Source organism: Amblyraja radiata, chromosome 17, assembly GCF_010909765.2.
Source record: "Amblyraja radiata isolate CabotCenter1 chromosome 17, sAmbRad1.1.pri, whole genome shotgun sequence".
In the NCBI taxonomy this organism is placed as follows: Eukaryota; Metazoa; Chordata; class Chondrichthyes; order Rajiformes; family Rajidae; genus Amblyraja; species Amblyraja radiata.
Window position 1 is genome coordinate 35,322,552 of NC_045972.1, and position 21,259 is coordinate 35,343,810.

At 44.1% G+C, this 21,259-nt stretch overlaps 1 protein-coding gene across 4 annotated transcripts in view; it reads right to left on the bottom strand.

Annotated features, from left to right (window-relative positions):
• Window positions 1-6,814: 6,814 nt before the first annotated feature.
• Window positions 6,815-21,259, bottom strand: part of phaf1 (phagosome assembly factor 1) — a 74,536-nt gene continuing 60,091 nt past the window's right edge. For 2 of the 4 annotated variants that reach the window (XM_033036137.1, XM_033036135.1), the window contains exons 13-16: window positions 19,085-19,137; window positions 13,369-13,427; window positions 9,083-9,155; window positions 6,815-8,482 (exon numbers count right to left, since the gene is read on the bottom strand). In XM_033036137.1, coding sequence (XP_032892028.1) covers window positions 8,393-8,482; window positions 9,083-9,155; window positions 13,369-13,427; window positions 19,085-19,137 — 275 coding nt within the window. In that variant the 3' untranslated portion in view covers window positions 6,815-8,392. The other 2 variants (XM_033036136.1, XM_033036138.1) reach the window with 2 other exon arrangements.

A 21,259-nucleotide genomic window follows, 5' to 3' on the forward strand; every position in this document is an offset into this window, starting at 1 on the left:
CCAAAGACATTGTAAAACGACTAAGAATCTCTCCAAGTTGGCAGTAGACATTGAGATACAATTCACATTGCCAGTAGACAATGGGTAGTCAAAGGCAGCAGCTCATTCTTTCAGGATTACAGAGGAAGGCAAATGATGTGGAGCAAAAAAGAGACAAAGTGCTGGAGTAACTCAGCAGGTCAGTCAGCATCTCTGGAGAACATGGATAGGAGACATTTCAGGTCGGGAAACAAGTACTGCTTCAATATATTGCGTGAGCGTGCTGTACACACGCTAAGCATACTGCAGTATTAAATTCAGCAGCTGACCCTGAATGATAGTAAATGTGTACCAAAAAAGTGAAATAGTGCAAATAGAGTCAAACAGTGTGAAAACAGGTCCTTCGGCCCAACATGCCCACACCAACCAACACGTCCCATCTACACTAGTCCCACCTGCCTGCGTTTGGTCCATATCCCTCTAAACCTGCTGTAAATGTTTAAATCTAATAATAAAATCCACAACATAGTGGAAACATTCAATAGATGAGGCAGGAAAAAGAAAGTTGACATATCATGTTGGAGACATTTCTCAGATCTTTCACCTATTTTGATGAAAGGCCATGGGCCTGAATTGTTAACTCTGTTGCTCTCTCCATGGATGCTGGATAACCTAGAGAGAGAGACACATAGAAAGATACAGCTTTGAAACAGCCCTTTGGCTCATTGAATACAAGCAACAGTTAACAATAGATTTAGACCAATTCTATACCAATCCCATTTGATATTCTCCCCACATTCTCATCAACTCCCTCCAGATTCCGCCACTCACCTACACATGTGGGCTAATTTACAAGTGGTCAATGAACTTGCCAAACCACGTGTCTTTGAGAAGTGGGAGGAAACCAGAGCACTTGAAGGAAACCTATATAGCCACACGGAAAATGTGCACACTGCAGTGAGATAACACTCAAGGTCACTAGTTCTACTAGCCCGTGCCATTGTGTTGAGTACTTCTAACATTGCTATTATTTAAACTTTCCAACTTCTGCAGTTCATTTTTTGAAAAAGCTAAGAAGAAATAACAAAAGGGCAGATGTGTGATTGGCTAGAAGGGGGAAGGGATTATAGTGCAATCAAAATTACTGCTAATGAAGGAACAATTAGAAGTTATTTCCTTTTCACAATTATTACATATTTTCCATATTTCACTTTCCAAGTAGAATATTATCCAACATGAAGGATTTTAAACATAAAAGTAATTCTGTTTTCACATGATGTGAAAATTCAGTATCATAAACGAACAATAATGTTGAATACAGACCAGATACAGATCTTAAGGATTAAGAGTTGTAATGAGGCAAATGGTGAGAGATTGATTCAAATGATGGGTGACAATACAAGCCAAGAAATGTGTGTCAATTTCAGAATTGAATAGGTTCGAAAAAAAAGTATTTCCAAAGCCATTGGCTGGAACATGGAATTCTTTCCAAAAATGCTCCATAATATGTTTAATAGAGGAATTAGTTGATTGAATAAAAGAATACCAAACAAGCAGGGTAAGTGGTTAAATCTGGCTGAACATATTGAGAGGATTAACTGGCATACTATTTTATAAACATGCATTTGAATCTGCTTAATACATGTTTATTCAAACAATCTTGTACATCTGTGCTTTCAGACAAAAATCTACGCGTATATATTTTTATAGCACCAATTATTCATTGTGACAGCAGTATTCGGTTTGGAAGGGGTCATCCCAGTGAACACCCCAATCACACGAGTAAATAATCCTCTTTTCAACCTGTTACTCTTGACATAGTAGACATGATCACCTTCCTTCACTACTGTTGTCTAGCAAGAATGGACCATACCTAATTGGCTCCAACTAACTGACTAACTACATACACATAACAGCTTCTCACCTACTACTCCCGCATTATCTCTGGCATTTCACCGCCTTGCCTTCATTTTCCCACCCCTGCCACCATCACCCAAAAACCATGATCCCAGAAATTGTTTTACTATATTTTATTGGTGTGTTTAAACGAGCTTTGAGAGTCAAACTAATGTTCTTTTTGTGCAGTTTATAGTGTCAGTTTCAATGCATTTCTGCTGTTGATGTCAGTTGCATATTCTCCCCACTGCTGACATATAACCTTGCAGCTGCAACCTTAGCAGCCAATTCTGAAAAGGACATAACAAAATAGCAGCAGCATAAAAAACCCGACTGTAATGGATTGTGGCCACATAATAAGTGGATGATGTAAAGATAGGAGGGTGTTCTAAAGAGTATTGGATTTAGATGAAAATTTTGATGAATTAGTGAAAAAAGTACATGCAGGAGTGCATGGGCACCAGTCAGGTGGTCCTACGAAGTATTCGCTTTAGAAAATTCCATAATGAATAGTCTAGAGTGTTCAATGCCATATGAACTGACAACGGAAGAATTAAATTCTTTCTTGCAGCAGTGTTACAGGGGTATAAACAGAAGACACATACATATACATTTTTTTAAAATTCAATGCATTAATAACAGTAATATTAGTGCAAAAAAAACAAAGTCCTTAGTGCAACCAAAATCAGTCCCCAGAAGATCATTATTGCTGAAGGAGTGAAGTGCTCAAGAGCCTGATGGTTGTTGTGAAGAAACTATTCTTGAACCTGGTGTCACCGTTTTTAGGCTCCTGGACCTTTTCCCGATGATTTTGGGCAGGATAGCCTGGGTCTTTGATGATATTGGCTGCCTTTTTGAGGCGGCGCCTCTTAATGATCCCTTCATTGGTGGGGAAGTCTGTGCCTGTGATGGAACAGGCCGTGCCTTCCCCACTTTGTAATCCACTTGGTCCTTGGCATTCGAGGTGCTGAACTAGGCTGTGATGCAACTAGTCAGTATGCTCTCTACCATACAGAGGAAGCGCTGTTGCCTATTCCTTCTGATTGAGGTCGGCTGGCGAGGAATTAGTTACATAGAATCCAGTTACATATGGATGAACAGACACCTGGTTCTCAGAGTTTGATAATAAGTTTGTATGGGATGGTTTTGTTGAATGCCAAACTGTAGGTAATTATACAACAACCTGACGCATGTGTTCTTATTGTCCAAGTGGTCCAGTGCAGAGTGGAGAGCCAGCAAGATCGCATCCCATGTTGGTCTATTATGGCAGTAGGAGTATTTTAATGGGTCCAGGTCCTTACTAAGATAGGAGCTATTATGCATCATACCTAATCTCCTAAAATACTTAATCACCACACACATTAGTGCTATCGGTAAATATTGTCATTGAAGCATGTCACCTTACTGTTTTTGGGCACTGGTATTATTGATGCTTTTTCAAAGCAAGTGAAATCTTGGACCTCGGCAATGAGAGGTTGGGGGATGTCTGCATTTCAGCCAGTTGGTCTGTGCAGGTTTTAAAAATGCAACCAGGCACACAACCAGAGCTAGTTGCTTTCAGAGGCTTCACCTTCATGATCCCCTGATGTAGCCCTCGTTACCAGAGGTCACAATGTTGTTGGGAGCTGAGGGGATCTGAGAAGGTACTATTTCCCTATCGAACAGAGCGTGTTAGAGGGTTGTGAAGCGACCTATCGAATAGAGGGTTGTGAAGCTTCAGAATTCTAAACTTCCGTTGCACAAAGATGCTCAATGACTGAGACCATTAGGCAATGTTGGAACTAGAGGGTGAGGACACGAGGCTTAGGATCAATCAGGACCTAAATGGCGACCCAGACCCGAGAGGCTGTTGGGGTGATTTCCGCTCCTTACATCAAACAATGAAATACTGAACATAAAAGAATGGTAATGTACAGTTTAGGTCGCAACTACAGAGAAAGAAGCAGTGACATCTCAAAGATACAAATTCCAAGGATTTACACAGCATCTCCCAGGTTTATATTTTATGTACTTAGTTTTGCACGTCTGCGGTAATGTGCTTTTGTTGAACAAGTGACATTGATCAGCTATCAACCCTTTATTAAACTTCTCCATTGTAATAAATATTACGGATATCCTTACGTCATGCCCAACGATAGTGAATTCCATGGCTGGACTGGAGGATTTAATGAATGACAACCTCACCTTATCTCCCCCTAAAATGGAAAACAGGTAAACAGAAGGTTAAAAATATGAATGTGCAGCAAACCAATTGGTAAAGCTGGCTATGCCATTGGAGAATTAGAAAACTTGGTTTGTTTTTTTGGGACTGCAAGCTACAGATCCCTTGAAAGCAATAAAAAGTGTCACAGTGCAGTATTATCCAAGCATTCAGAGCAAGAGAATTTCAGTAATAGGTTTTGAATTCATCACTGTCAAACCCTCAGCATCATGCATGACCGATCACAATGATCGGTGTGAAATTCCATTGCAAAACATTAAGTAGATAAATTGAGAATGAGAAATAAAATCCCATCACAATTCATCTGCGTTTAGTTTTCAGGTTGATGAATTTATTAATACATGAGAAGGTGAGACCTGGTGCATCATATTGTGCGGATGTTGACCATATAGTTACAGATCCAACACCTTCAAGGTCCCAGTGTCTTATTTTATGTAAACTTCAGATCCTTCTTCATGACGACCCTGGTTCCACGCGCTACCCCATGAAACTTTCTTGTTTATCCGAGTTGTGATTCTAAATTTACATTATGTAAGAAGGAACTGCAGATGCTGGTTTAAACTGAAGATAGACACAAAATGCTGGAGTAACTCAACGGGACAGGCAGCATCTCTGGAGAGAAAAAAAATGGGTGATGTTTCAGGTCGAGACCCTTCTTCAGACTGGTTCGGGATAAGAGAAACGAGAGATAAAGACAGTAATGTGGAGAGATAAAGAACAATGAATAAAATTTATGCAAAAAAGTAACTATGATAAAGGAAACAGGCCATTGTAAGCTGTTTGTAGGGTGAAAATAAGAAGCTAGTGTGACTTGGGTGGGAGAGGGATAGAGAGAGAATGCCAGGATTACCTGAAGTGAGAGAAATAAATATTCGTACCACTGGGCTGCAAGCTGCTCAAGCAAAATATGAGATGCTGTTCCTCCAATTTGCATTTAGCCTCTCACAATGGAGGAGACCGAGGACAGAAAGGTCTGTGTAGAAATGGGAAGGAGAATTAAGGTGTCCAGCAATAGGGAGATCAGGTTGCTTCATGCGGGCTGAGCGAAGGTGTTCCGCGAAACGATCGCCCAGTCTGCATTTGGTCTCGCCGATATATAAGTGTCCACATCTTGAACAACAGATACAGTAGATGAGGTTGGAGGAGGTGCAAGTGAGCCTCTGCCTAACCTGAAAGGACCGTCAGGGTCCCTGGACAGAGTTGAGGGAGGAAGTATAGCGACAGTTGCATCTTCTGCATTGTATGGTTCAGTGTATCGACAGCCATTCCAGAACCAACCCATTCTGCTCTGTATTTAATACATTTCTCAGCCAAGCTTCCTAACTGATCACGAAGTCGAACATGGGCAAGAAAACCATATGGCATGAGATTCATTGGGTGTGGAGTTGATGTTGAGACTAGCAGGGTGGCTCTCTCCTACCTGTACACTAATATGCTACCAACTCTGAAAGGAGTGGGGTGAAATGAGCTCAAGGATAATGCTGGAATAACCTGATTCATTAGCTATAAGGGAGTAGGACCAATCATTGGTCACAATCCAATTTACGGTTGTAAAGATGCTTGACAAATTACACAATGCACAATTATGATGTTATCTACATGTTGACTGCATCATTTTGGAATCAAAGAATATCCAGAATGTAATAGAATAATACTAAAAAAAAAGGATATGCTATATATGATTCTTGGAGTATAGCTATGACAAGTTGCTGATTGACTTATCTGTGGTACACTTCCTATTTAGATATTAGTTCTCAGATGCTTGCGAGGAGCACTTTGCAAAATTAATTCGCCTTTTCTGTGTTCGGATCCGGTGACGAGGTCAATGCTCAATCCTTTGTTTGGTTTTTATCTTATTCTCATTCAAATAACTGAAGGTTATCAACAACAGTGGTTGGGCAGTTAAGAGTCAACCACAAAATTCAGATGTCTGATTTTCAAATTATTTTTGTATACCCCGTTTAAGTAGATTTGTTGTTAACAACTCTTTTAATAAGTTTGTCTTGACTGGTTGTTATGAAAACACCGCAATAGACTCCAACTGGCCAACATTTTCAGCCCTTGTCAAATACCAGTTATAAGTTGGAATCGAGTTATACAGAATCTTCTGTTTAAAGCAGAACCAAGCATCAACCTCCACATTCCATCCATCAGGAACTGCTACTGCTCTTCTCCAGCTTTATTTTGCTCCATTGCAGACAAAATTCATAACTTTGGCTTTGTTTACCTATGTATTCTATTTTCCCAGTTACTACTATGATGGCTTCCTAACTTCTGCTCTTCAAGAACTCCACATCTCAGCCACCCAAAGCTTCTACTTCATTCCCTGCGTAACACGTTGAAAAATCAAAGGTCATATACTTGGAAGTCTTCAGACTACAAGCAAATGGACAGTTCATCCATGCTCGATGGCTAATGTTTTTTTTCAAATGCATTGCAAACTATCGTTCGCTGAGCAAATATGCTAGTGGACGTTGTCATGATATGTAATTGGCCCACTGAGAGTAGCGCTGCAGGTGATGTGATGGTTCTGGTAAGCATTTTCACCACACAAGAACTATGGGTCGGAATAAATCACACACCAATTAGCTTCTGTACAGAAAGCCACCACTTTAAGTAAGAGCATCCAAGAGCGTGAGGTTCACTATATGGGGGTGACCATTATGCATTGACAGGCTGTTCTCCACTCTCTCAAGAAAGAACAAGCCAACTCAAATAGTCACTACCAGGGAAATGGAGTCTGTTTTATTTGTGGTGCAGAATACATGCTCTTAATGTGTATCTTTCCCCTTCCCGCCAAAACATTCGTAATCTTTAAAAAAAAAAGTCAGGACGGTGCAGAAAAAGCAAATGAAGAGGCACATATAGTTCCCATGGTAAGCAAAGAGCACAGGAAACAGCACTAAACTCAGCAGTTTAGTTAATAATCAACAGTTACAAGAGAACGGCAATAGCTTCGAAAGTAAACTGTAACATAGTCTTTGAACAACATCCATGTGTATTAGGTTTAACAGTCTGGAATCTCACAGTTCACACAGGAAGACAGAATGTGAAGCATCACCAAAACACACATCACACATCCCTGCTACTGGTCCAGTCAAAACATTGATTACAATTCAAAATACGTCCTCCTCATTGTTCAGCATTAGACTATACAGGCACTCCCTGTACATTTTGTTAAAGTTACAAAATGTATTATTTACAGATTTGTACACACAGTGTAAACACACAGATTTTGTCTATTTATTACAAGTCGCTACAACGTGTGATGTAAAAATGTGCCATGGCTAAGAGATTTAGTTAATAAAAAAAAAAAATCGCTCACTATTTTGACCAGGGAAATCCCCGAGTACCCCTTCACATCTTCCTATGAATGAACAGACCTCTTACAAATACTGCGAACAGCGGGAGGAATCTCCACACTGAGCATGTGTAGCATGCAAACTCTCACGTGGGCCGACAAATTCGGCTAATGGCCAGCGTTGTTGCTGGGGTGTGCAGTTCCATCAGTGAAATAGCGCTGAGAGATAATGAAACCAAACACGTTGAAGATATGTCTTTGGCATCAAATTAATAACATGCAATTCAAGAAATGGCAGAGGATTGCATTTCAATTCGATTGAGTGGTGAAGTGAATAAATCACCATTTCTCCACCGAGCAGCGGGACTGGCTGCTTTGCATGGACTGGACTCCTCTCCACATCCAAGTCTCACTGAATTAGCTGGCACTATACCCTGACACTCCTCAGTGAAAAAAAAACACATTAATCAAGTAATTAAAGTGTATGTAGTGCAATGATATAACAATTTCTATAAAACATGCTACTGTCTAAGCTACAGAGATAGGCTGTGGCTGAACTCACAAACAAACTTCTGTCTGCATACTGTGCTGGGATACAGAAATATGAGTGTATGGAGTATCACACCAAACAGTAACACCTATTAACAGAAACCTGAAACACTGCCCTTGAGGCTCAACAACTTGTGCTTCTTGTGTCTGCAGCTCCATTGCCCGTCTCCTCATCCTCGACAGATGCAGGACAGGGCAGGGCCCTGCTGGTCTGTTGTGTACGACTGAAGAGAGAAACTGGCATGATGCAAGCATGGAGCTACATACCCCATCGCCAGGGGCCTTTGCCAGCGACGAGGCTAGTGACAAACCGATACCCTCCCCCATCCATATGTGGCCACGGCCGGCGTGGATCAGATCATGCTGTTCTGTACAATGGTGACAGCAAACCTAGGCACACTGTACTGAACCGGTGGCGTCCTGGTTGGGTCAAACGAAGCAGAGGCTCACTGGATCAGCTCTGTGTTTCGAGATTGGCTGTTGGGCCTGGGAGGGCCATAAAGCGTTACTGACGCTATGTGATTGTTCTGCATGACCTGTAAAAGAGGTGTGGAATTATCATTAAGTGTGATCTGAAGTAAAAATATACACCAAATAAACTTATGTAACACTAAAGGGCCTGTCCCACTTTGGTGTAATTTGCGCGTCATTTATGCAACATAATTTACGCGTCACGATGCACGACGCGCACGTGATGCGCGCATGGTGCGTGGTGACGTAGGCAGTGACGCGCGGTCGTGCACGGCCCCCCAGGTTTTTGGGATTCACAAAATCTGACGCCCAAGTGGGACAGGCCCTTAATTCAGACACACAACATTGGTTTCTTCATGTGATTTCACCCCAAACTGGTATTATGTGTGGAATGAGCTACAGGAGATGTATGATTTGCAGCCAGGGAGCCGACCAGGACACTCCACAATGTAATAATAGCAATTATATTCAATGCCAATGGGCAGATGGCACTTGAGCAAACACATTAAATGGAGGAGAGTTCTGGTTGACTATGTGGCTGTAAGGAGCACACCTCCTCAACCCCATTCGATCTGCGCACAATATCCATGCATAGATAGGGAACGTAGAAAATTGACCAATTTGCCTTTCTCCATCTTGCAAGTGGCAGGACTAGAGTGCCTCACCTCAAATATCATGCGTTGCAGTCCAAAACAGAAAGTTGACCCAAAAGGGTTTGTGTTGTTTGCTGAAGAGGATCTGCACCAGGAGAGAAGTGAAAGCAACTCAGTTAATGTAACACAATGATGGAGAACCTACACCATGCTAACCAGCAATGGAATCTCCACCACCCTTCCAGAGGCTTGATACCAATACTGCTCACTTCCTCTTACTGTTAAAAACTTCATACATCTTTGCTCAATAAAAGCAAATTTACAAATATTTGCAGTTTGTACCTTTGCAACTCAGAAGCACTGCCAGAGAAGCAAAGTTCCACAGGATGCTTCTGATTATAGTATTCCGTGAAACAACCGGCCATAAAATATGCTTGCACAACTCTAAAATACAAGTGCAGTGCAGTTGAATATTGTAGTGTTGTTACAAAACCCTACCATCAGTGCGCTCCAGATCTGCCCACTGCCTGTGCTTGCGATTCCGGAGGCTGTTGGGGGGGGGGGGGGGGGGGGGGGGGGTGGGCACGGGATTAAAATGCAGGTTTGTATTGGTCGTCGGAGAGGAATTTGCTCGGACTTCAAGCTGATGAAGAAAAATTGATCTGTGATCCCACCCCCGTTTACAACAAAAAAAAAAGTTGCTGGTCGATTGCATCCCTGGATTGAAGTTAAAAGCGACTTCTAACGCCTTCAACATCACGGATCGCAAGTGTAGGATAAAACAAAAGGAATGTCTTTTATTTAACATCTTTTCTTGCTTTTTGATGTGGTTTCATTTTAATCTGATGATGCGAAAACATTTATTTAGGCCCCGATACTATATCGGCCGTGTCTTGCCTGCCGACAGCGGCTTAAATCATAAAATTTGCGGCCGCATTCCGATCGATCACAATCCAGAAACAGCCACTCAAGATAATCAAATTCATTATTTTTTTGCACAATCATGTCATAAGAACATCTAAATCATCTATATTTTGTGTTATTGTCTATCCATGATCAATATTTTCATACTAAATATCTGAAAACTTCCACAGTAAAGTTTTAGTGAGATGTTTAGTATGAAATTATAGATTGTGGATAGACAATAACACAAAATATAGATAATTTAGATGTTCTTATGACATGATTGTGCAAAAAAGAATGATTTTGATTATCTTGAGAGTGGATGTTTCTGGATTTTGAACAAATGTCTGTGTGAAACGGCCCTTGCCTGCTGCAGTGAGAAATAATAAAATTTATGGGAATTAAACATTCAATTCCTTCTATTTGGCATAGAAATTCATGACAAAGTGAGATTTAAAAATCATGTTATATTGTGAATTCTTGTGTGAATGGGATCAGTTTGTTATTTCGATACCTTGGCTATTTAAAAAAATATTTTTAGCCTTTTCTTAAGAATGGGATAGATGTTTAGATCTAGTAATTGAATTTAGATGAATTGATGACTGATGAATATGATTTTTTGTTGGATATTTGCTATTTGTTTTAACGTTACAATAATATTAAAGTGCTGATCTTGAGAATATCACATTTTTGAATTTTCAAAGCAGTCTGGGTGTTTATTACTATTTCCGTCACAATGGTTAATTTTGTATTTAGCTACTTAATTAGGTAATAACTAATTCTATATTTTCATTTCAGGCCATCCAAGTAAGATGTATCATAGGTACACAAAATTGCTGGGGAAACTCAGCGGGTGCAGCAGCATCTATGGAGCGAAGGAAATAGGCGACGTTTCGGGCCGAAACCCTTCTTCAGACTGATGGGGGGTGGGGAAAGAAAGAAGGAAAAGGGGAGGAGGAGGAGGAGCCCGAGGGCGGGAGGGTGGGAGGAGACAGCTAGAGGGTTAAGGAAGGGGAGGAGACAGCACGGGCGAGCCAAATTGGGAGAATTCAATGTTAATGCCATAAGGACGCAAGGTCACCAGACGGAATATGAGGTGCTGTTCCTCCAATTTCCGCTGTTGCTCACTCTGGCAATGGAGGAGACCCAGGACAGAGAGGTCGGATTGGGAATGGGAGGGGGAGTTGAAGTGCTGAGCCACCGGGAGGTCAGGTAGGTTATTGCGGACTGAGCGGAGGTGTTCGGCGAAACGATCGCCCAACCTACGCTTGGTCTCGCCGATGTAAATCAGCTGACATCTAGAGCAGCGGATGCAGTAGATGAGGTTGGAGGAGATACAGGTGAACCTTTGTCGCACCTGGAACGACTGCTTGGGACCTTGAATGGAGTCGAGGGGGGAGGTGAAGAGACAGGTGTTGCATTTCTTGCGGTTGCAACGGAAAGTGCCCAGGGAGGGGGTGGTGCGGGAGGGAAGGGAAGAATTGACGAGGGAGTTGCGGAGGGAGCGGTCTTTGTGGAAGGCAGACATGGGGGGAGATGGGAAGATGTGGCGAGTGGTGGGGTCACGTTGGAGGTGGCGGAAATGGCGGAGGATTATGTGTTGTATTTGCCGGCTGGTGGGGTGAAAGGTGAGGACCAGAGGGACTCTGCCCTTGTTGCGTGTGCGGGGATGGGGAGAGAGAGCAGTGTTACGGGGTATGGATGAGACCCTGGTGTGAGCCTCATCTATGGTGGCGGAGGGGAATCCCCGTTCCCTGAAGAACGAGGACATTTCCGATGCCCTGGTATGAAATGTCTCATCCTGGGAACAGATGCGGCGTAGGCGGAGGAATTGGGAGTAGGGGATGGAGTCTTTACAGGGGGCAGGGTGGGAAGACGTGTAGTCCAGATAGCCATGTGAGTCAGTGGGTTTGTAATGTATGTCGGTCAGGAGTCTGTCCCCTGCGATGGAGATGGTGAGGTCAAGGAATGGTAGGGAAGTGTCGGAAATCGTCCAGGTGTATTGGAGTGCCGGATGGAAGTTGGTGGTGAAGTGGATTAAGTCAGTCAGTTGTGTGTGGGTGCAGGAGGTGGCACCAAAGCAGTCGTCAATGTGTTGGTGACAAAGATGTATCATATTTGTTTCAGAAAGCTTCAATCTATAATAAATGAAAATTTCATTCAGTTCTCTTAATTTTTAAGAAAGTTATGGGCTTTTATGTCAATTGACTGTCCTCAATCACAGCTTGTGTTTAGTTAATGGAAAAGCAATAGGGAACAAGATGCTAATTTCCGAGTATGAATATGACCATAACTTTTTTTAAACTAAAGATATGAAAGTGAATTTGTTATCAAATTAACGTTCTTTTTAAGCTTTGATGGGATAAATTACAGGCGTGACTTTTAAAATCTCAAAATTTTGTAACATTCCTAAATATTGTCTTAACCAAGGGCAAAGCAATTTTAGCACAGATAAGAACATTTGACAGTCGGGTTTTTGGCAGGATTTTCCTTTGTCTTAATACTGAAGTTTAAAAGGCAAGAATTCTACTGTGGTAAGATTTTCAGCCTCACTATTCTGAAAAACTGCACCCCTGATTTACTTGCAGGAGAACCAGATTTTACTAAAACTGTTTCCTCTGAAACAGTGCTATGCATACACTGCCTTCATTGTGACCTCCTGTAACCTCAAATACGGTCTCACAAGTGTGCCCGGCTGCTTTGTCCATGGAGGTCAAAATTATAGTCACTCTCAACCACATGGTTTTGGGATTATTCCAGATTACAGCTGCCAATCTCTGCCAAATCTCACAGTTTGCTGCACATTTCTGCATTCGGGAGCTCGATCAAACACCATACTTACTCAAAGAGAGACTTTCCCCCGTGCAGAGACATTTTTCTGTCCGACAGACAATTCATACAGTGCATGTGTCCTTGCAGAGATTTAATTGGCTCCATCCCAGGGGCACTTTGCTATAGCCCTGGAGGACCCCCACGTCTCTCATGAATAAAGAGAACATGTCTCCTGCAAGCACTTATCTTCACCATCTTTAAGAGTCAACTCCAGAGATGGAACCTGCTAAGCTCAATTTGAAAAGCTGTGAGAATAGGCAGAGATCCACAGAGAATGCCAGGCTTAACCTGACAATGCCCCATTTATCATGGAGTCACCCGGATTGTAAACCATACATTTAAAGATCTTTTATTTTATTTTCACAAATCTCATTAATGAGGCTCATAACTGTTCTACCATTATTACAATGTAGTAAATCAATTCATAGTCCCTGCTTTTAAGCTAGCCTTGTATGTCTTGGCATTTTTAAGGTAAAGTATGCAGTAAGAAGTCTGACTCAGTTAGAAAGTCCAATAAATTTCAATCTTGTTCCTCAGTTCTTGTATTGCATTCTGCTCTGTCTCATTAACCCCACCCCTATCATCTTACTAATACATTTCATGCTCAAATACACATACCATACCTATGAAGGACCACTGGCTTCTCCATGGGGTGTCCCATCAGCTCCTGAATGGCATCCCACTGAAAAATTGTGAACTAAGTATCAGTACTGCTTAGTAGATCATCAATTAGTTGCTCATCAGAGGGTTTATAAATAATCAGCAAATCTGGTTAATAAAACAGCTTCATGGACCTTGCTTAGCTTGGGCAAGGTACAAGGTGGATTAAGCTTGCACAAAAGACACAACTTGACTTTCTGTGTTTAACAGGCACCCGATGGGCAGCTTTTTCCAAACAGAGGGTGTTGAATACATGGAATAAGCTGCCTGGGGAGGTAGTAGAGACAGGTAAAATTATGAAGTTTAAAAGACACTTGGACAGGTACATGGATAGGAAAGGTTTGGAGGGAATATGGACCAGGCTCAGCCAAGTTAAACTAGCACGGTCAGGTTGCGTCAAAGAGCCCATTTCTATGCTGTATACTTCTTTGACTCTATATCTCTTTTAGATCAGTTTTCAGGTAGCATCGAGGTCAATGTTCAGATAGCGATCTAGGCTAGTTCAAGCATCTTCATGGTTAACTAGTACTATGTTCAGATTTGGAAGTTGATATGCGGGCTGGAAACGGGAGCATGGAACCTCCACCTAAAGTAAAAATTAGGAGAGCTGAATCCAAATTGATGAGAACCTGTGTCTGAGAAGCTTCAAACCTCAGAAAAATCATTGCTATTGCTAACTGCTTCCCCAAACAGATGAAAGTGAACTGCTGCATTCTTTCATTCTCTGCAATCAATGATTTGAAAGCACCCTTACATAGAGTAGGGTGGTGTACTACGATGCCAAATGTGCTCTTGCCCTGCTATGTATTGGAAGTTGGATGATGGTGAAGAAACCTTGTTGAGTTGCTGCAGTACATCTTGTCGGTAACATACATACTCCCAGCACTGTATGTCAGTGTTGGAGAGAATGAATGACTTGTTACTAACTTTTGTGTTGTTATCTGTTTGAAGCGAATCGCACTTTAACAAGGTGGCGGTTGATATGCAAATAGACTATTTTGCCCTGGATATTAAACAGGATAAAATGTTCTGTAATAGGTGGAATTTGTAAGGGAAAGGGAATAACTGAAAAAAGGGCAACATTTGTGCATTGGAAACTTGCACAAAATGAAGGCCCCTTTTGAGGGCAGTATTTCTCCTAAACGACTGCAATTCAGTTAAAGCAGTTGAGACAAAGTAGCTAGTATCTGTTCTGCCCTGGCAGCTTTATGCTGATGCAGCAACTGAGAGACCGGGATCATCGCAGCAGCCGTTGGGCCCCAGCTCCGGGCAACCGGGAGCATTGAGCGGCTGATGGGCCCCAGCTCCGAGCAACCGGGAGCAGTGTAGCGGCCAATGAGCCCCAGCTCCGGGCAACCGGGACTGTCGGTGTGGTCGGGGGGCAATGACTGTCGTGCTTCCAGCCTGGGGATCTTGCTGCGGGGAGGGAACTTCACCATCACTGAGGTCAGGGAGGTGGTTGGGGGGCGTCTCCTCGTGGTGGATGTTATGTACCGTGGTTCTCCGCTCCGGCTGATTAATGTGTATGCCTCACCCGTGCGGAGTGAGCGGCTGGCCGTTCTACAGCAGCTCCCAGTGCTGTTGGCCACGTCCCGGCAGCTCGTTCTGGCCGGTTACTTCAACTGCATCATTGATGCAGCTGGACGATCCGGCAGTGCCGACAACAGACTGGACAGCATGTCCAAGTTCCTGATGGAAATGGTAAAAGACGCAAGGCTGCACGACGCCTTCAGCGACCCTGCAGGCGGGTCCCAGCCGCGGTTCACCTGGTCGAGATCGGACGGTTCAGCCCGATCCCGGATAGACTTCGTCTTCACCACGAAGGCCGTCACGGGGAGACACACCGACCTCATGCCGGTGTTCTTCTCTGACCACTGCCTCCTTCAGGCTTCCTGTCACCTACAGGAGGACCGGAAGGCAGGCAGAGGGACGTGGAAGTTAAACGTGAAGCTGTTGACCCCAGAGAACGTTGAGGAGCTAAAGAGGGACTACGCACGTTGGAGAACGGTGAGGCCCCTCTTTGACTCCCCGACACTCTGGTGGGAAGCAACCAAGGAGAACATTAAGAGGTTCTTCATAGTCAAAGGGGTTCAGAGAGCAAGAAAGAGTCAGAGGGAATTGTGCCAACTCCAGACAGATTTGCAACAACTGCTCCTTCTGCAGTCGAGGGGGGTGGATGTGAGGGAGGAACTTAGAGAGGTGAAGGACCGGCAAGCTCGGCTCTTTACCTCTGAATCCTCCAAGATCATCTTCCGATCCAGGGTCCGCCATGTGGAGCAGGATGAGACGTGCTCACGTTTCTTTTTCCATAAGGTTCACAGGGGGAGCTCTGTGATCAACAGCCTTAGGGAGGAGGACGGCTCGGTAGCATCCTCGCAGACAGACATGCTGAGGGTCTGCAAATCCTTTTACACGGAATTGTATGACAGAAAGGCCACAGACAGCACCGCCTCCCAGAACTTCCTGTCCTCTATCACGGAGGTCTTGGAAGACAGCAAGCGGGAGAGTCTGGACCAACCACTGACCCTAGAGGAACTGACTGGCTCCATCCGATCCTTTGACTCGAGTAAAACTCCCGGAAGCGATGGCTTACCGGCTGAGTTGTATTCGGCTCTGTGGGACTGGGTGGGCCCGGACCTGCTGGAAGTGTACAACGACATGCTTCTAGCCGGCAGCATGTCAGACTCCATGAGGAAGGGCAGCATCACCCTAATCTACAAGCAGAAGGGGGAGATGAAGGATATAAAGAATTGGAGACCCATAACATTGTTGAATGTAGATTACAAGATCCTGTCTAAGGCCATCGCCAACCGGGTCAAGTCTGCTCTGGGACGGGTGATCCACCCGGACCAAACCTGTGCTGTACCTGGCAGGAAAATCTCAGACAGCCTAGCGCTGCTGAGTGATACCATCGCCTACGTGCAGGACAGACGGGTGGATGCCTGCCTAGTCAGCTTGGACCAGGAGAAGGCCTTCGACAGGATATCGCACACGTACATGAGGGACGTGCTCTCCAAAATGGGTTTTGGGGAGGGAATCCGAAATTGGATCAAATTGCTCTACACCAATATCCGTAGTGCAGTCCAAATCAATGGGTGGGAATCAGACAGTTTCCCTGTAAGGTCTGGAGTCAGGCAGGGTTGCCCTCTCTCTCCTGTCTTGTTTGTCTGCTGTATTGAACCTTTTGCCGAGACCATCAGGAAGGATGCGAGCATAAGAGGAGTGACATTGCCAGGCAGTGGGGGCATTCAGGTCAAAACCTCCCTGTACATGGACGATGTCGCCGTCTTCTGCTCGGATCCAAGGTCGGTCCGCAGATTGATCAGCATCTGCGACCAGTTTGAGTCGGCCACGGGAGCCAGGGTGAACTGCAGGAAGAGCGAGGCCATGCTCTTTGGCAACTGGCCCGACCGATCTTCCGTCCCCTTCACCATCAAGCCTGACTTCTTGAAGGTGCTGGGGATCTGGTTCAGGGGGGCTGAGGCGAGTAACAAGAATTGGCTGGAGCAGATAGCCAAGGTGGGGAAGAAGCTGGAGCTGTGGAGGCAACGTTCCCTCTCCATAACCGGTAAAAATTTGGTCATCAGGTGTGAGGTGCTCTCGGGGCTGCTGTACTTGGCACAAGTGTGGCCTGTCCCTCCCTCTTACGCCACGGGGATCACCCGGGCCGTCTTCCAGTTCATCTGGGGGTCGAGGATGGACCGGGTGCGACGGGCCACAATGTACAAGTGGCAGACAACGGGGGTCAAAGCGTGCCCAACGTCGCCCTCACCCTGATGGCCACCTTTGTGTGTGGCTGCATCAGGCGGAGTGTAGAGCCAAGGCACGTGGGCACCAAATGTCACTGCCTGCTGAGGTTCTACCTGTCCCCGGTGTTGCGAAGGATGGGCCTGGTGCAGATGCCACGCAATGTGCCAGTCAGCTGGACATTGCCGCCCCATCTGTCGTCTGTGGAAAGGTTCTTCCGGACCAACACCTTTGACCACAAGTCCATCGGGCAGTGGTCAGCACGGAATGTCCTGCAGGCACTGCAGGGAAAGGACTCGATGGATCCGGTGGCGTGGTTCCCAGAGCAGACTGCCCAGCTTGTCTGGCAAAATGCCTCATCGTCAGAACTGACCAACAAGCACCAAGACCTGGCTTGGCTGGCGGTGAGGGGAGCCCTCCCAGTTAGATCCTTCCTGCACATTCAGAACCTCACTACCAGCGCACGCTGCCCCCGGGACGGTTGCTATGGAGAGGAGACGGTTGCCCACCTCTTTGCAGAGTGTGGATTTGCAAAACGAGTCTGGAGAGGTATGAAAGGGTCCCTGGAACAATTTATCCCGAACAGCTCCGCCACAGAGGACTCTGTGATTTACGGACTGTTCCCAGGGACACATTCAGAGGCTGACATCGAGTGCTGCTGGAGGGTCATCAACTCGGTGAAAGACGCTCTTTGGTCTGCCCGAGCGTTGCTCACCACCCAGCAGAGCGAGATGTCCGTCAGGGAATGTTGCCGACTGGCCCACTGCAGACTGCAGGAGTACGTGCTAAGGGACTCGCTGAAGCTTGGTGCAGCCAACGCCAAGGCTCGGTGGGGGAGGGCCACAGTCTAGGGTCCTTCCGCTGCTGGACATGGGGGGCACGGTATGGTGGAGACTCCCCTCAAATTAAATTAAGGGAAGGTATCCCACACCAGGGGGTCACATGAGTGGCACAGGTGGGGGACATTTTTGGTGGAATTTAAAAGACAAACTGTATTGAACAATCTCTATAGCCTACAAAAATGTCGGATGGAATTTTCGAACTGTGCACACATTGTATATATTTATTATTTGGACAGGTGCCACAGAGTGGCACGGGTGGGGGACAGTTTTGGTGGAATTTGACAAATGTAAAAATATTGTACTGAAAAAAAATTTGTATAGTCTCCGAAAATGTCGGATGAATTTTTTGTTCGAATGGTTCATGAATTGTATATATTTATCAATTGAATAAAGTCTATTTTGAAATTAAAAAAAAAAGAAAAAAAAAGAGATGGTATAAATGTCTTTATGTTGTCACAATGATATGCCTCAATATAACATTTTAACTGCATTAGTGTGGTCTTTTAATTGAACTGTACATAATGTAATGTTGTGCATTTACACATTACTAGGTATGAACTTGAAGCAGCTTTCATAAAGGGAACCAGAAATCTGGAGACTATAGTCTCATTAATCTTCTATAAATTTGTAACAACATCCTGAAGTTGTAAATCCATAGATGTGGGATCTGAAAAGGGGTTCTGATTATCAGGTGTCTGCCATATTTCTCCATCTCTTCTATATCTGCTGGTTTACCAGTCCACGATTCCTGTTGTACACAATGGGAGTAGTTTGTTGGGTAGTTAAAATGATCTTTTAAAAGTTGATACAGTGTGTCATATACTTGAAGGGGAGTTTCTCAAACACAAACTTAAAGCGTTCACAGGCTTGGTGCCAGTTTAAGTTGGAGCTAACATGCTTTCCATTCATTCAATCATCACTGTGCGATTGTGGAGGTTATGAAGACTCTAAAATCAATTATTACACATCAAATGTAAAAATAATGGAATTTACATGAAACTGATTGTTACCCATTTACTGGTGGAATGCAAGAGACTGTATCTGAAAGGAGTGGGACACCGTTAATTTCTTTACAATTTTAAAGGCTTACCTTGCTGTGTGTGGTAACAATACATGGCTGCGTGTGTGCATCAGTGCTTTTACCTGTTAATAAAATCCAAATAGTCAGTAAGTGGAAGAATTGACGTGGGAATATTTCAACTGCTACCCCGTTCAGTGCTGTTATTGAAGTCTATAGGAAGGAACTGCAGATGCTGGTTAGGGATAAGGGAAAAGAGAGATAAGTCTGTAGTTCCTGAAAACATTAACTTTTTTCTTCCCCTCCTCCCCCATCCATCCCAAAATGTCAATTTCCTCCCACACCTGTAACAAGTTAAATGGGAACCTTAAAAAGCCCTAAGTGTGTGGCTGATTGGTAGACTCTGGCGGGACAAGCAAATGGGAATGTAGAAAACTGTAATAGAATTAGTGTAAATGAGAGCTTGATGGTTGATATGAGCAATGGACAAATTGAGTCAAAGGGCTGTTTCTGGTCCACACAACTGACTCCAGCAAAACATTTCTACTGCAGAAAAGTGACAGACTATTTTTAGAAACATAGAAAATAGGTGCAGGAGGAGGCCATTCGGCCCTTCGAGCCAGCACCGTCATTCATTGTGATCATGGCTGATCGTCCCCAATCAATAACCCGTGCCTGCCTTCTCCCCATATCCCTTGATTCCACTAGCCCCTAGAGCTCTATCTAACTCTCTCTTAAATCCATCCAGTGATTTGGCCTCCACTGCCCTCTGTGGCAGGGAATTCCACAAATTCTCAATTCTCTGGGTGAAATATTTTTTTCTCACCTCAGTCTTAAATGGCCTCCCTTTATTCTAAGACTGTGGCCCCTGGTTCTGGACTCGCCCAACATTGGGAACATTTTTCCTGCATCTAGCTTGTCCAGTCCTTTTATTATTTTATATGTTTCTATAAGATCCCCCCTCATCTTTCTAAACTCCAGTGAATACAAGCCTAGTCTTTTCAATCTTTCCTCATATGCCAATCCCGACATCCCAGGGATCAATCTCGTGAACCTACGCTGCACTGCCTCAATCACAAGGATGTCCTTCCTCAAATTAGGAGACCAAAACTACACAATACTCCAGATGTGGTCTTACCAGAGCCCTATACAACTGTAGAAGAACCTCTTTACACCTATACTGAAATCCTCTTGTTATGAACTGCAGAAGAACCTCTTTACACCTATACTGAAATCCTCTTGTTATGAAGGCCAAGATTCCATTAGCTTTCTTCACTGCCTACTATACCTGCACACCAACTTTCAGTGACTGGTGTACAAGGACACCCAGGTCTCGTTGCACCTCCCCCTTAGCTAACCTAACCCCATTGAGATAATAATCTGCCCCCTTGTTTTTGTCGCCAAAGTGGATCACCTCACATTTATCAATATTATACTGCATCTGCCACGCATCTGCCCACTCACTCAACCTGTCCAGATCACCCTGCAACCTCCTAACATCCTCTTCACAGTTCACACTGCTTCCCAGCTTTGTGTCATCCGCAAACTTGCTAGTGTTGCTCCTAATTCTCTCTTCCAAACCATTAATATATATGGTATAGGATAAATACAGTATAGGATAAATATGGTAAACAGTTGCGGCCCCTTGCGGCACTCCACTCACCACTGCCTGCCATTCTGAAAAGGACCCGTTCACTCCTAATATTTGCTTCCTGTCTGCCAACCAATTTTCTATCCATGTCAACACCCTACCCGCAATACCATGTGCTCTAATTTTAGTCACCAGTCTCCCTTGCGAGACCTTATCAAAGGCTTTCTGAAAGTCTAGACACTACATCCACTGGCCCCTTCGTCCATTTTACTTTGTCACATCCTCAAAAAATTCCAGAAGATTATTCAAGCATGATTTTCTTTTCATAAATCCAAGTTGACTTGGACTAATCCATTTACTGCTATCCAAATACCCCATTAGTACCTCTTTAATAATTGACTCCAGCATCTTTCCCACCACCGAAGTCAGGCTAACTGGTCTGTAATTCCCTGTTTTCTCTCTCGCTCCTTTCTTGAAAAGTGGGATAACATTAGCTATCCTCCAATCCATAGGAACTGATCCTGAATCTATTGAACATTGGAAAATGATCACCAATGCATCCACTATTTCTAGAGCCACCTCCCTGAGGACCCTGGGATGCAGACCATCAGGCCCGGGGGATTTATCATCCTTCAGTCCCATTAGCCTACCCAATA